Source organism: Hypomesus nipponensis, chromosome 24 (assembly GCF_054491055.1).
Source record: "Hypomesus nipponensis isolate SF chromosome 24, ASM5449105v1, whole genome shotgun sequence".
Lineage (NCBI taxonomy): Eukaryota > Metazoa > Chordata > Actinopteri > Osmeriformes > Osmeridae > Hypomesus > Hypomesus nipponensis.
In genome coordinates this window covers 9,325,897-9,338,184 of record NC_140384.1, presented here as the reverse complement: position 1 = coordinate 9,338,184, position 12,288 = coordinate 9,325,897, and the positions used below count along the sequence as shown (strand labels likewise).

Here is a 12,288-nt window from a genome sequence, read left to right as displayed (position 1 = left end):
TGTGAGTGTGTGTGTAGGTGGGTGTGTGAGTGTGTGTGTAGGTGTGTGTGTGTGTGTGTGTGAGTGAGTGTGTGTGTGTCCGTACCCTCTGCTTGTCTGGGTCAACATATCTGATGCCAAAGTAGTCCTTCTCCAGCAGGCTGTAGTGGTTACACACATAGTCCAGCAGGAACTGGCCTTTGGTGTCTCTCTGCAAGGCACACACATACACCACCGTTAGTACAGAAGGCTGCTTAGCAACACATACACCACCGTTAGTACAGAAGGCTGCTTAGCAACACATACACCACCGTTAGTACAGAAGGCTGCTAAGCAACACATACACCACCGTTAGTACAGAAGGCTGCTTAGCAACACATACACCACCGTTAGTACAGAAGGCTGCTTAGCAACACATACACCACCGTTAGTACAGAAGGCTGCTTAGCAACACATACACCACCGTTAATACAGAAGGCTGCTTAGCAACACATACACCACCGTTAGTACAGAAGGCTGCTTAGCAACACATACACCACCGTTAGTACAGAAGGCTGCTTAGCAACACATACACCACCGTTAGTACAGAAGGCTGCTTAGCAACACATACACCACCGTTAGTACAGAAGGCTGCTAAGCAACACATACACCACCGTTAGTACAGAAGGCTGCTTAGCAACACATACACCACCGTTAGTACAGAAGGCTGCTTAGCAACACATACACCACCGTTAGTACAGAAGGCTGCTTAGCAACACATACACCACCGTTAGTACAGAAGGCTGCTTAGCAACACATACACCACCGTTAGTACAGAAGGCTGCTTAGCAACACATACACCACCGTTAGTACAGAAGGCTGCTAAGCAACACAAACACCACCGTTAGAGGGTGTGTATGTGTGTGTGTGGTTAGGGTGACAGAGTAGCCAGCCAAACAAGGTCAGAATGACAGAGTCTCTGGTCTGTGTGATAGACAAGCACGAAGTGTGTCTGTGCGTGTGTGTCTGAACTGTGATCAGAGGAAAGATGTACTCTCTATTGTCCCATAAACAACCAAAGATCAATAATCACTTTATGACCTGCTCATGATCAATAAACCAATCACACACAAACACTAATGTGAACTCTCTCTCTCTTACACACACACATACACACACAAGCAGGCATGCACCCATGCCTGTGATTGAGTATGCCTTTATGTGTGTGTGTATGGTACAAATTCCATATACAACATACACTACACAATTACATGACAACGTGTGTACAGTATACGTCTGTGAGTGTGTGTGTGTGTGTGTGTGTGTGTGCTTGTGTGTGTTTCTGGTCCTTCACTCCTAGAGCTGCTGATGCTGGTGAATCTGTGCTCGCCTGAGCAGCCTGATTGAATCCAGCTGGTAATCGGTCACTTGCCCTTGCTGTCATTACTCTGTGATTTACGAAACAAGGCTCTGGCCGTGAACTCAACAGCCACAGCTGTCAATCACAAGCGGTCACCAAAGCAACACCACAATCAGTCAGTCAAATGGAAATCACCCTTTCTTTTCAGGATGATATAATATTGGAGTAGATGGGGCTCTGAGGGCTTTCTGTGTGTGTGTGTGTGCATAGTGTTCTGCCAGATCTGTACTCAGATTAGGCTGACAGCAACAGTGTGTGGGTGAGTTCCCAGTGTGTCTGTAATAAAATGTGGACATATATACAGTTCGACTGAGTGTTGACATCTGACATAAACATCTCATGTTTCATCACTCCACCTGTCCCAGGGAGGGGGGGAGGGAGGGAGGGAGGGAGGGAGGGAGGGAGGGAGGGAGGGAGGGAGGGAGGGAGGGAGGGAGGGAGGGAGGGAGGGAGGGAGGGAGGGAGGGAGGGAGGGAGGGAGGGAGGGAGGGAGGGAGGGAGGGAGGGAGGGAGGGAGGGAGGGAGGGAGGGAGGGAGGGAGGGAGGGAGGGAGGGGTTGGGACACAAACACAAATAAAAAGTGACAGAAAACACAAAAAGCTAAAAAAAAAGACAAGAAAGAGAGTGAGAGAAAGTGAGGGAGAAAGAAAAGAGGAGTTAGGGTGTGTGTGTGGGGGGGGGGAGTCCTTTTCATGTTCAACAAGAGGTAAATGCATATTTCAAAGGACTCTGCATGAATTATTCACCTGGTCAGGCTGTTTCTACATGATCTCTGTTAATGATGGTAAAGTGCTTTCTCTTCAACTTCAGACACAAGACATCTGACTTCAGCTGAGTGCCCTCAAGCGTGTGTGTGTGCACGTCTGTGAGTGTGTGTGAAGGTGTGCGCAGTGAAAGAAAGTCCTTTTTTGTCTCAGCACTCGAGCACTCAGCAAAATGAAGACAGGAGTTGCCACTGCAAACAAACCGCAGCTTATCACACACACACACCACACACACACCACACGCACACCACACGCACACCACACACACACCACACACACACCACACACACACCACACACACACCACACGCACAAAGAAACACAGAAACACACACACACACATTCAGGGGTCCTCCTCCTTGGTGGGACACTAGGACCCTGAAGCCCCTGCCCCATTTCCAAACACTGGTAATTAAAATGCATGCCAACTCAATTATGACGGGTCCTTATCTACGCTGCTGGAATTCATATCACTATAAGTCCGTGCTAACTGACTATGAGTCAGGGAACAGCTTACAAGAGGGGGGGTGATGACGATGAGGAGAAGAGAGGTGAGGAGGAGGAGGGGTGAGGTAGAGGGTGGGTGGGACTAGGATAGAGAGAGACTGGGGGAGGAGTGAGGATGGTAGAAGGAAGGTTTTAGTCCCTCCCAGATTAAACCATTGGTGGGTAAACCCCAGAACAGGCACCGTCCCCTTCTTCCTGCACACCTACAGCACAAACCACAAAACCCCCACCCCCCCAAAACCACGTGATGGTTGAATCCAGTCCAGACCAAATACAGACCAGGCCAGGCGATGCTGGTTAAACGGCGTATGATACCCGCCATTATGAGGTAAATAAAGACAAAACCATAATCTTGACAACCAACTTAGAGCACTTTAAAAATGCAGTTTTCTAGGTGAAATTAAACAACATAAAAAGCAAAAAAAAACTCAAACTATGATCTCTGCCTTTTATAATCAGGTTTTGTGGTGAATCTCTGGCTGAGCATCCACTCTTAATAAAGACATTTGGCTGGGATTAGCATGTGGCTAATATTCTATGTGATTGGAGCAGTTCTGCTGCTAGCCTGTGTTTCCTATCGGGCCCCATTACAGCACAACCTTGACTTACTGGGAAGGAGACAAACCCATTACCTTGGATCCCTCCCCACACACACACACTACACACGAACATACGTGCATGCGCACACCCACACCCACAAGCATGCAAAGATGACGGTGAAGGTGTACACACACACATGATGGGAGGTGGAGATTGGGGGGGGGTGATGGGGGAAGGTGGAGATTGGGGGCTACATTCATAAATTAGAAGTATGTGATCCCTGACCAATCAGCTGTAATGGCCGATGTATCACCATAAAGGGATATGACGCAACGAGAGGAGAGGACAGGAGAGGAAGCGAGGGAGGTAATGATGTGTGTGTGTACTGCTTGAGTAGGGGTCTTATCTCTGCTCCTCAGGACAAAAGAGACATTTATGAAGGTCTGTGACTGTCGGTGGTGCAGAACCACAGGGAGATGAAGGGACGAGAGACAGAGAGGGAGTACAGGGAGAGAGGGATGACAGGGAGAGAGGGATGAGGGTAATTGTTTTGGAGCATGGCAGATGGGGAGAGGCATGAGAGTGGGCGTATGTTTGTGTGTTTCTGTGTGTTTGTGTGTGTGTGTGTGTGTGTGTGTGTGTGTGTGACTATGCCTCCTTGTGTACACCTCTGTCTGAGCAAAAAGACGCAGGAAGGAGAGATGATGTGTGTGTGTGTGTGTGTGTATTTAAAGAAAGAGAGACCAGAGAGAGAGAAAGTGAGTGTACTTAGGAGTGTGTCTGTGTGTGTTGGCTGCCATGTCTTTAATCATTTATCCAACATCTAGCAGTGTGACTTCAGACCTCAGGCTATGGTGATGTTTACGTGCACGTGGGGGGAGGGGGGCAAACACACACTAACACTCGCACACACTGACACACACACACACTGACACACACACACACTGACACACACACACACTGACACACACAAACGGGCTCAACAGAGTAAACACACAGCAATATTCTCCAGGGGAGAGAGGCGAGCTATGTTTGCTTGGCTCTGACGCGTCGGTCCCTGTAGGTTATACACCATTAAGCATATTTTAAGTAACCTGCTGAATTGATCACGTTGTGAATCAACCAGGGTTCTGCCTGGACGTGGCTGGCTGGTAGACAGAGCAGCTGGCCTGGAGCCGGGCCGGAAGAGAGATCTCTCTCTGTCTTTGTAACTCTATCCTGGCACACAGTCCCAGCTTCAGTGTATGGTATCGGTTACAGATAAGACACAAGGGCTAATTGGCCTGAAAGCCTTGTAAGTACTATGGGGTGTGTGTCAGTGTGTGTGAGAGAGAGAAACATAGAGAGAGATAGACAGAGACAGAGATATAGTGAAACAATGAGAAAGAGTTGTGATATCAGTTGTTTATAAATGTGTTTGTGTGTATACAGTATGTGTGAAGATGTGTGTGCGTGAGGGAGAGAGAGAGAGAGAGAGAGAGAGAGAGAGAGAGAGAGAGAGAGAGAGAGAGAGAGAGAGAGAGAGAGAGAGAGAGAGAGAGAGAGAGAGAGAGAGAGAGAGAGAGGGCAGATAGAAAGAGCAACAAAGGGAGCAGATCATCAAATAAGAGTGGGATATGTGAAGGAAGAACCTTGCATGATCGTTTGGTTTTCAGTTTAGCACACGTGTTTGATTCTGGAAGACACCAGGCTGGACAGAAAGGACTGTGGAACCAGAAGAGAGTCTCGACATCCATCCAATCAGCATCCATAACCTCCTCATGTGGAGCTTCCTCTTTCTTCCTCTCCGCCTCCCCACAGCCTTCCTTTATCCTCCTGTTCTCTGTCTGCCTACCGTGCGCTCCTCCCTTTCTTCTCTTCTGTCTCCCTCACTCCTCTCTCCTGGCTCATGGTCTGTCTCTCTCTCTCCCTCTCTCCCTCTCTCCCTCTCTCTCTCTCCCTCTCTCCCTCTCTCCTCTCTCCTCTCTCCCTCTCTCTCCCTCACTCCTCTCTCCTGGCTCATGGTCTGTCCCTCTCTCTCTCTCCCTCTCTCTCTCTCCCTCTCTCCTCTCTCCCTCTCTCTCCCTCACTCCTCTCTCCTGGCTCATGGTCTGTCCCTCTCTCTCTCTCCTCTTCCTCCCTCTTCCTCCCTCTTCCTCTCTCTCTCTCTCTCTCTCTCTCTCTCTCTCTCTCTCTCTCTCTCTCTCTCTCTCTCTCTCTCTCTCTCTCTCTCTCTCTCTCTCTCTCTCTCTCTCTCTCTCTCTCTCTCTCTCTCTCTCTCCCTCTCCCTCTCCCTCTCCCTCTCCCTCTCCCTCTCCCTCTCCCTCTCCCTCTCCCTCTCCCTCTCCCTCTCCCTCTCCCTCTCCTCCCCCTCCCTCCCTCTCCCTCTCCCTCTCCCTCTCTCTCTCCCTCTCTCTCTCCCTCTTCCTCTCTCCTCTCTCTCCCTCTCTCCTCTCTCTCCCTCTCTCTCTCCCTCTCTCTCCCTCTTCCTCTCACCTCCCTCTCCCTCTCTCTGTCCTCTCTCTACCTCTCTCCTCTCTCTCCCAGCTCACAGTCTCTCCATCATCTCCGTTACTTGGTGAAGTCGGGAAGATTGATCTATTTTTTTCTCTTAAGTCATCTTTGGATAAACTTCAAAGACGTGCCGCGGAGTGGAATAAAAATAGAAAGATGCTATTTATAACTTGGGTAAAGAATGCCAACTAACCAAAACACTGACACAGCCTTAGCCAAACACACACAAACAATGCATCTCATCCACACAGCCTCACACCCTACAATTGTTGACTCTATGAAACATAATATGTGCTTCTGTCTTCCTACGTATTTTAAAATAGAACTTCAGAACAGACGTGTATCGATAAGGTGACTTTATACAGGAATAGAAGTCATCAATATACACCAGGACGAATCACACACTGTCTCTCTTCCTCTCTCTGTCTCTTCCTCTCTCTGTCTCTTCCTCTCTCTCTTTCTCTCTCTTGCTCTCTCACAAACACACACAGTGTCTCTCTCTCACACACACACTGTCCAGCTGTCTTTCTAGATGTCTCTCTCACATGCATGGTGGTGAGACCATCGGTGACAGCTGCTAATGCGGGGCTGTTGAAGGACAGTGATCTTCCTTAATTATACATGAACTGTCTAGAAGAGAGAGGAGTAGGACCGAGAGACACAGCCAGAAGAGAGAAGAAAAGGGAGGGAGGGAGATGAAGGAGAAAAAGAGATGAGAGAGAGAGGGAGACACAATAGAACAAGCTCTGCAGCTGACCTGAACCTACACTAACACTGCACGTACAGTACAAAACTCCATCCATGAAACTTGCAGCGTGACAACATACCATAAATATACATGTCACACACGGTAACTCAGAGGAACACAGAGGGTACACAGAGCCCAACGCGCCATCTCTCCATCCTTCTCATCTCCTACTCTCCTCCACCCTTCACCTCCTGACCTCCACCCCTCACCCTCCTTCCAAGAGAACAAACTGGTAGAAGCTCTATGAGCCTGTCAGTGGGCCCAGAGCTTTCCTGAAGGCCTGAAGGAGCTCCCTGGATGACCCGCGTCGGAACGGGGTAGGGAGAAGAAGTCCTGGAACAGTGAAAAGCGTGTTGTTGTTGGAGCAGAAGCCTGCGTCAGGAGGAAGTTCATAAAATATGCAGAGCGATCCGAGCCGGAACAGAAAACCATTAAGGCGTGAGGAGGACGCGGAGCGGGACCACGAAAATGAGTTCAGCAAAACAAAAATGCTTGTTTCCAATGCGAGAGAGAGAGAGAGAGAGAGAGAGAGAGAGAGAGAGAGAGAGAGAGAGAGAGAGAGAGAGAGAGACAGAGACAGAGACAGAGACAGAGACAGACAGACAGAGAGAGAGAGAGAGATGGGGAAGGGGGCTACTGGCACACACACACTCGTGCAGGTACACACAAACACAACCTAACAGCACTTAAGAGTTGCTGTAAATCATTGATGGGGTGGATGTGGAGGAGCAGACGAACACTTAACTGACAAGCCGTGTGTGTGGCCTGGAGGCGGGGTGAGCCTTCTCCGTGCTGGCCGAACAGCAGAAACACTTTAACTACACTTGAATACAAGAGTGACACTGATGCTCTGGTAAAAGTTGTCTTTATACACACACATAACTAACACATATAAATACATGTAAAGAATATGCCTGAGTACCCCCCGACTGATGTTAGATTGTTGGAACACTTCCTATCAAGTCAGTCACAGAAGTCAGGCCACACCCATAGAACCACCGACAATCCGTTGAAAACTTCCTTGGAACTTCTAGATTCTGATCGCGGGCGACGGCGACAGCGACAGCCACACGGAGAGGAGAGTGATTCCTGACTGGCCACGCGGAGTGGAACCACGACAGATTACACAGTTGCCGTCATTTCACGGTATATGTGACCAATCAATCAACTACTGGTCACCGGCGGGGCCATCGCTGTTACAACTACCGATACAAATGGTTCTCTTTCTAATATCAAACATGGGTATCGTCATTCATCGATAGGACTACAGTTGGTATTGTATATTATAGAGTGTAATATTATAGACAGCATGTATTGGTTATTCATCACACTGCCTCCAAACTAAGCGGTTCTTAATGATGATCACAAGCTGTTAAGATGGCCATCGTTGTCACCGTAATAGCATCTGAAGAAAACAATGGGTTGTTTCAGTAGAATATATTTGTTGACCAGTCGCACCCAACGCAATAATGTCAGGGGTCATTAAAATCACAATAAGATCATCGCGTGCTGGGGGTGCAAGCATGGTCGCCCTACCTGGATGCTGCACGAGATCTCGGAGTCGTCTAGTAACCGAATCGTGCATTGAATGTCCTGATCTAGGGAGCGGATGCTTGGACTGCGAAACCGGAGCATTTTCATTCTCCTGTCGTTCTGTCCCCTTTCCACATATCATACACTCGCCGTTGGTCGCAGTGACGTGGTCCACGTAGGGATGGATGCAAAGAACTGTTTCTAGGAGGGAGAGGCTGCATCTGTCGCCTGCACGAGAAGACTGGTCGGCTCAGCATCTCTCTCTCTCTCTCTCTCTCTCTCTCTCTCTCTCTCTCTCTTCACCCTCTCTCTCTCTCTCTCTCTGTCTCTCTCAATCTCTCTGTCGGTAGATCACATAGTGCGCCTGGGATGCGCTCTTGCGCGCAACTTATTTCCCCACCGCTAGTTTTTCTCACACTTTGGATTTTTACCTCCTATTCTTCAAATATGACGATTTTTCTTGATTTACATTTGTACTGATTCATGAAGCTAAATACATTTTGCTTTCCGCCAGCGTGTCCACCGTGTAGTATTCTTATATAAACAGTTATACTCAGCTCCAGTAGCCTACCAGTGAGGACACCTTGATGTTATGGACATACCTTGTAAATGGCCCAAACATTTTGACTGGTAGCCTGTCTGAAACCATGCGGTTGTTTTTGTGCGCTAGCGTGTCATGGGCTGTTCGTAACACTGCCAGCGCGCCACCTGCAAGCTTTTTCAATCAAATAGAAAAAAACGAATAAAGACAATACTTTAAAAGGATTTCAAATTCCAATCGAGGAAGATGTGTTATGAAATCCAACAATTGCACGGGTTCAATTAATTTATAAATGTCACCTTTACCATGATATTATTAAACATTCCATAACATAGTTTGCACTGTAGGCTACACCAGCCAATATACTGCGTATATTGGTTCAATATTGGTCTGCAATTGTTGCAACCGTATTTCACCGTGCCGTGTTTTTTATGCAAAACGACGGACGAATAACTAGGTTACATTACACTGCAGTTCAGCATGGTATATACCATAAATATGTATCTAGAATGCGTTGTATTGTTTTCCAATATAGTATACTGTCCCTTTAAGTCTAACGGGGCGGCTGTTTAGTGGTGCGTCACTACGCATCATACCAAAACAACCGACAGCGGTAGTATTCTGGGCCACGATCAGCAAGCTTAGCCGGGAGCCCGGGCAAAACACAGACCAAGAGAAATGATATATATTATAATGGGAGTCTCCGGCACCGGAAAGTAGGTGTTGGCTGTCAGTCCGTGTCCGTTCCCAGGTTGTGAAGTGTCGTTAAAATGAAAAGGGTGAGGTGTATATCACTTTGCCACGGGCCAGTGATGAACTGACAACCAGACCATGAATAAACCACCTGCCCCGTTTCGGGTTTAAAGTTCCACATTGCGTAACCTCTGTTTTGTTGACCGTATCCCTATTGTTCTTTAAACATTTTTGAATCTAGTGAAATATATGTAGATAAACGTTATGATTCATTGTAATTGTTTGAGCTGGATGGGCCGAGTAATTAAAGTGTTGTTTTTTACCCATCGCTAGATCAACGTTAGGGATCTTCCTGTCGGAAAAGGTAGGCAATATTAAATCCCATTCCTAATATTTAACTTTCGGTTCGGTTCACCCGTGCGTGACGTTATGGCCTCGACCGACTTGACTGTCTCTCCTCCTTTCAGCTCGGGTGGCCGTTGCACGAGGGGGATGACTTTCACCCGCGGGAGAACGTTGAGAAGATGACTCGCGGGGAGCCCCTCACAGACCAGGTGGCCAAACGCATTACCGTTTCACTCGTCGCTCCCGGTCGGTGTGCGTGCGCGTGTGCATGTCATGGGATTGTTGTTTGATATGATGCATCATGAACGAGTGCACCGAGTTCTCAGAACGGCTCTAAATCTCAATTAGGTCTGGCTCATGTAGAGGAACCAAATTCTGAGAGAGCAGAGAGAGAGAGAGAGAGAGAGAGAGAGATCACTGGCTTGTTCATGTTTGTGTTGGTGTGTGTGTGTGTGAGAGAGATTTCACTGGCTGTGCTGGCAGGGTAAAGCATGTTCCTGTCTCGGTAAGGTGTCAGATTATTAAAACCTGAATCTGGTTTTTGAGGCTGATTCTGTGTGTTCTCTCCAACTCTGTAGGACAGAATACCCTGGCTGCTGAAACTACATGATGTTGTACTTAGGTAACTATGCTGTCCACACACACACACACACACTCAGACTCAGATTAAACAAAATTGTGTTTTGGCAAAGGTGCATGTTTTAGAAGAAGGGAGAGAGTGCGTGCGAGATGGAGGGAGCATGTAAATGTCAGATAAAAAATAAACAAGATGAAAAAATGGAAGGAGGGAGAGAGGGAAGGAGAGGGAGATGGAAGGAGAGGAAGAGGAAGAAGGAGCAGAGGAGGGAGAGAAGGAAGGAGAGAGAGAAGGAGCAGAGGAGGGAGAGAAGGAGGGAGAGGGAGGGAGAAGGAGCAGAGGAGGGAGGGAGGGAGGGAGAGGGAGAGAGAGGGAGCAGAGGAGGGAGAGGCTCTGCCAGCTCATTTAAAATCTGTGTGACGACTTCAAAGAGCTGCAGCCTCCTTTAGACTAATTCTGCCCTCCCTACCTTGAGCTCTTCCTCTATCATTCCTTCTCTGCCTCCTTCTCTCCCGTCTTCTCTCCCTCCCTCCCTCCCTCCGATAATCTCCCTTCTCTTTACCATTTAGTCACACTCCTTATTCCTCCATGTTTGTTTCCAGCACCAGCTCCTGTGTGTGTAGTTCTACTGTGTGTGTGGTTCTACTGTGTGTGTGGTTGACTGACCTGTATTTTCCAGCGAGAGGTCTGCTGGTTCAGACGCCATCGTGGTGTGTTCAGCCCTCCGCCGCCTCTACAGACAGATCCTTCTGTTTGGCCGCAGCGCCCTCACTTCCTGTCCTGCCCAGACTGCCCCGCCCACCCTGCCGGATGTGTGGTTCCTCTTCCTGTACGGCTCCTATGACCTCATCCACAGCAGGATGCTGGGCCGCGGGGGACACTTCATGTCACCTGACCTCCTGCGCTCCCAGTTCGACGTCCTGGAGCCTCCGTCGGAGGAGGAGAACACCCTGATGCTGGACATCCGCAGGAGCAACGCCGACATCGCCATGGAGATAAAGGCCCACCTCCTCAGCATCAGTTCGTAACCATGGACACGGCTGGAGAGGACTAAGACCCTGGTTGCTGCCTTCGCAGCAGCAATGGAGAACCCTAACCCTTTTTTTAAATGAGTCAAAACACAGCACATAAGAAATATGTTTTTGGATGTTCTCACTTGCAGCCCATTCTAGTAACTGTAGAGGAACTATGACAGATACAGGAAGCATGGGGTAGTCCCACCATGAACCCAGGTAAACCCCACAGCTAGAGGGCTGGGTGAGGGCGGAGGAGGGTGAGGGAGGAGGAGGGTGGAGGAGGATTGGACAGCTTCAGGCAGGCTGGGGAGTAGCTAGGGCTTCTGTTAAAGCCTGTAGGCCAGACTACACACCGCCTGGAGGTCCTCTGATAACCAGGATCACTAACCTCCAGGGAAGACCTCCACCGCCCCCCTCTCTCTCCCTCCCGCTCCATCCCAGAATCATGGAGCCGTTTTGGGGGGGGTGCGTCATCTCCTAGCCCCAACCAGGGGTATTTCAGGAGCTTCTAATCCAGCCAGAATCCCCTCGGCTGTACTCATATCTCTCTCACACACACACAACAAGACGGAGCATAACACACACACACTCAGACAGGGTGAACATGCACACACACGCTGACATCAAGATGGATGTACATAACTGAGTCTTTTGGTGTGTGCGCACACACACACTTATCACCCCCAGCTGATGATAGCATGTGTGTGTTGATCCAGGCAAGGACACAGACACACACACAGAGGAAGAACAGAACAGCCCATAACAGGAGTCTCATAAATACAGGGACTCATGGGAATTAATTAAAACCTTTAAAGTATCTGATAGACACTGACTTCGTATCTAATACCTGCTTTCAGTATGCAACTGCCACCTAGTGGACAGACTTGTATACGACAGGCTAGAGCTCGAATAGATTTACAGACTTTCATTTACAGACTTAATGGCAGATAACGCTATTACCAGAGGTTTAATCTGACATTTGTATCTGGGGGAGATCTGCTTTTGGAAGGATTTCAGTCGGGCTAAATTCAGAACCTAGTGATGAAAAAATATGTACAAGAACACCAAACATCATAAAGATTTTTTGAAAGGGCTGGTTTTGACAGTTGATTGATGTCCATGCAGGTTTTGAGTACATAAATTGAATGAAAGAC

At 48.5% G+C, this 12,288-nt stretch overlaps 2 protein-coding genes across 5 annotated transcripts in view; one reads left to right on the top strand and one right to left on the bottom strand.

Annotated features, from left to right (window-relative positions):
- Positions 1 to 8,070, bottom strand: part of frmd3 (FERM domain containing 3) — a 32,779-nt gene extending 24,709 nt beyond the window's left edge. For all 4 annotated transcript variants that reach the window (XM_084690374.1, XM_084690376.1, XM_084690377.1 and 1 more), the window contains exons 1-2: positions 7,966 to 8,070; positions 86 to 190 (exon numbers count right to left, since the gene is read on the bottom strand). In XM_084690374.1, coding sequence (XP_084546500.1) covers positions 86 to 190; positions 7,966 to 8,070 — 210 coding nt within the window. The remainder of the gene's footprint in view (positions 1 to 85; positions 191 to 7,965) is intronic.
- A 1,034-nt stretch (positions 8,071 to 9,104) lies between these two features.
- On the top strand, positions 9,105 to 12,227 carry LOC146233134 (putative gluconokinase). Its single transcript, XM_084690846.1, has 5 exons — positions 9,105 to 9,219; positions 9,530 to 9,560; positions 9,664 to 9,750; positions 10,120 to 10,163; positions 10,798 to 12,227. The coding sequence occupies exons 1-5, from the start codon at positions 9,182 to 9,184 to the stop codon at positions 11,144 to 11,146; spliced, it is 549 nt and encodes a 182-aa protein (XP_084546972.1). The 5' UTR covers positions 9,105 to 9,181; the 3' UTR covers positions 11,147 to 12,227.
- The last annotated feature ends 61 nt before the right edge of the window (positions 12,228 to 12,288 follow it).

Coding starts and splice junctions, on each gene's coding strand:
- LOC146233134 (XM_084690846.1), top strand. CDS start 9,182: ATGATATATATTATAATGGGAGTCTCCGGCACCGGAAA. Junction 9,751..10,119: donor GGGAGCCCCTCACAGACCAG/GTGGCCAAACGC, acceptor CCAACTCTGTAG/GACAGAATACCCTGGCTGCT. Junction 10,164..10,797: donor CTACATGATGTTGTACTTAG/GTAACTATGCTG, acceptor TGTATTTTCCAG/CGAGAGGTCTGCTGGTTCAG.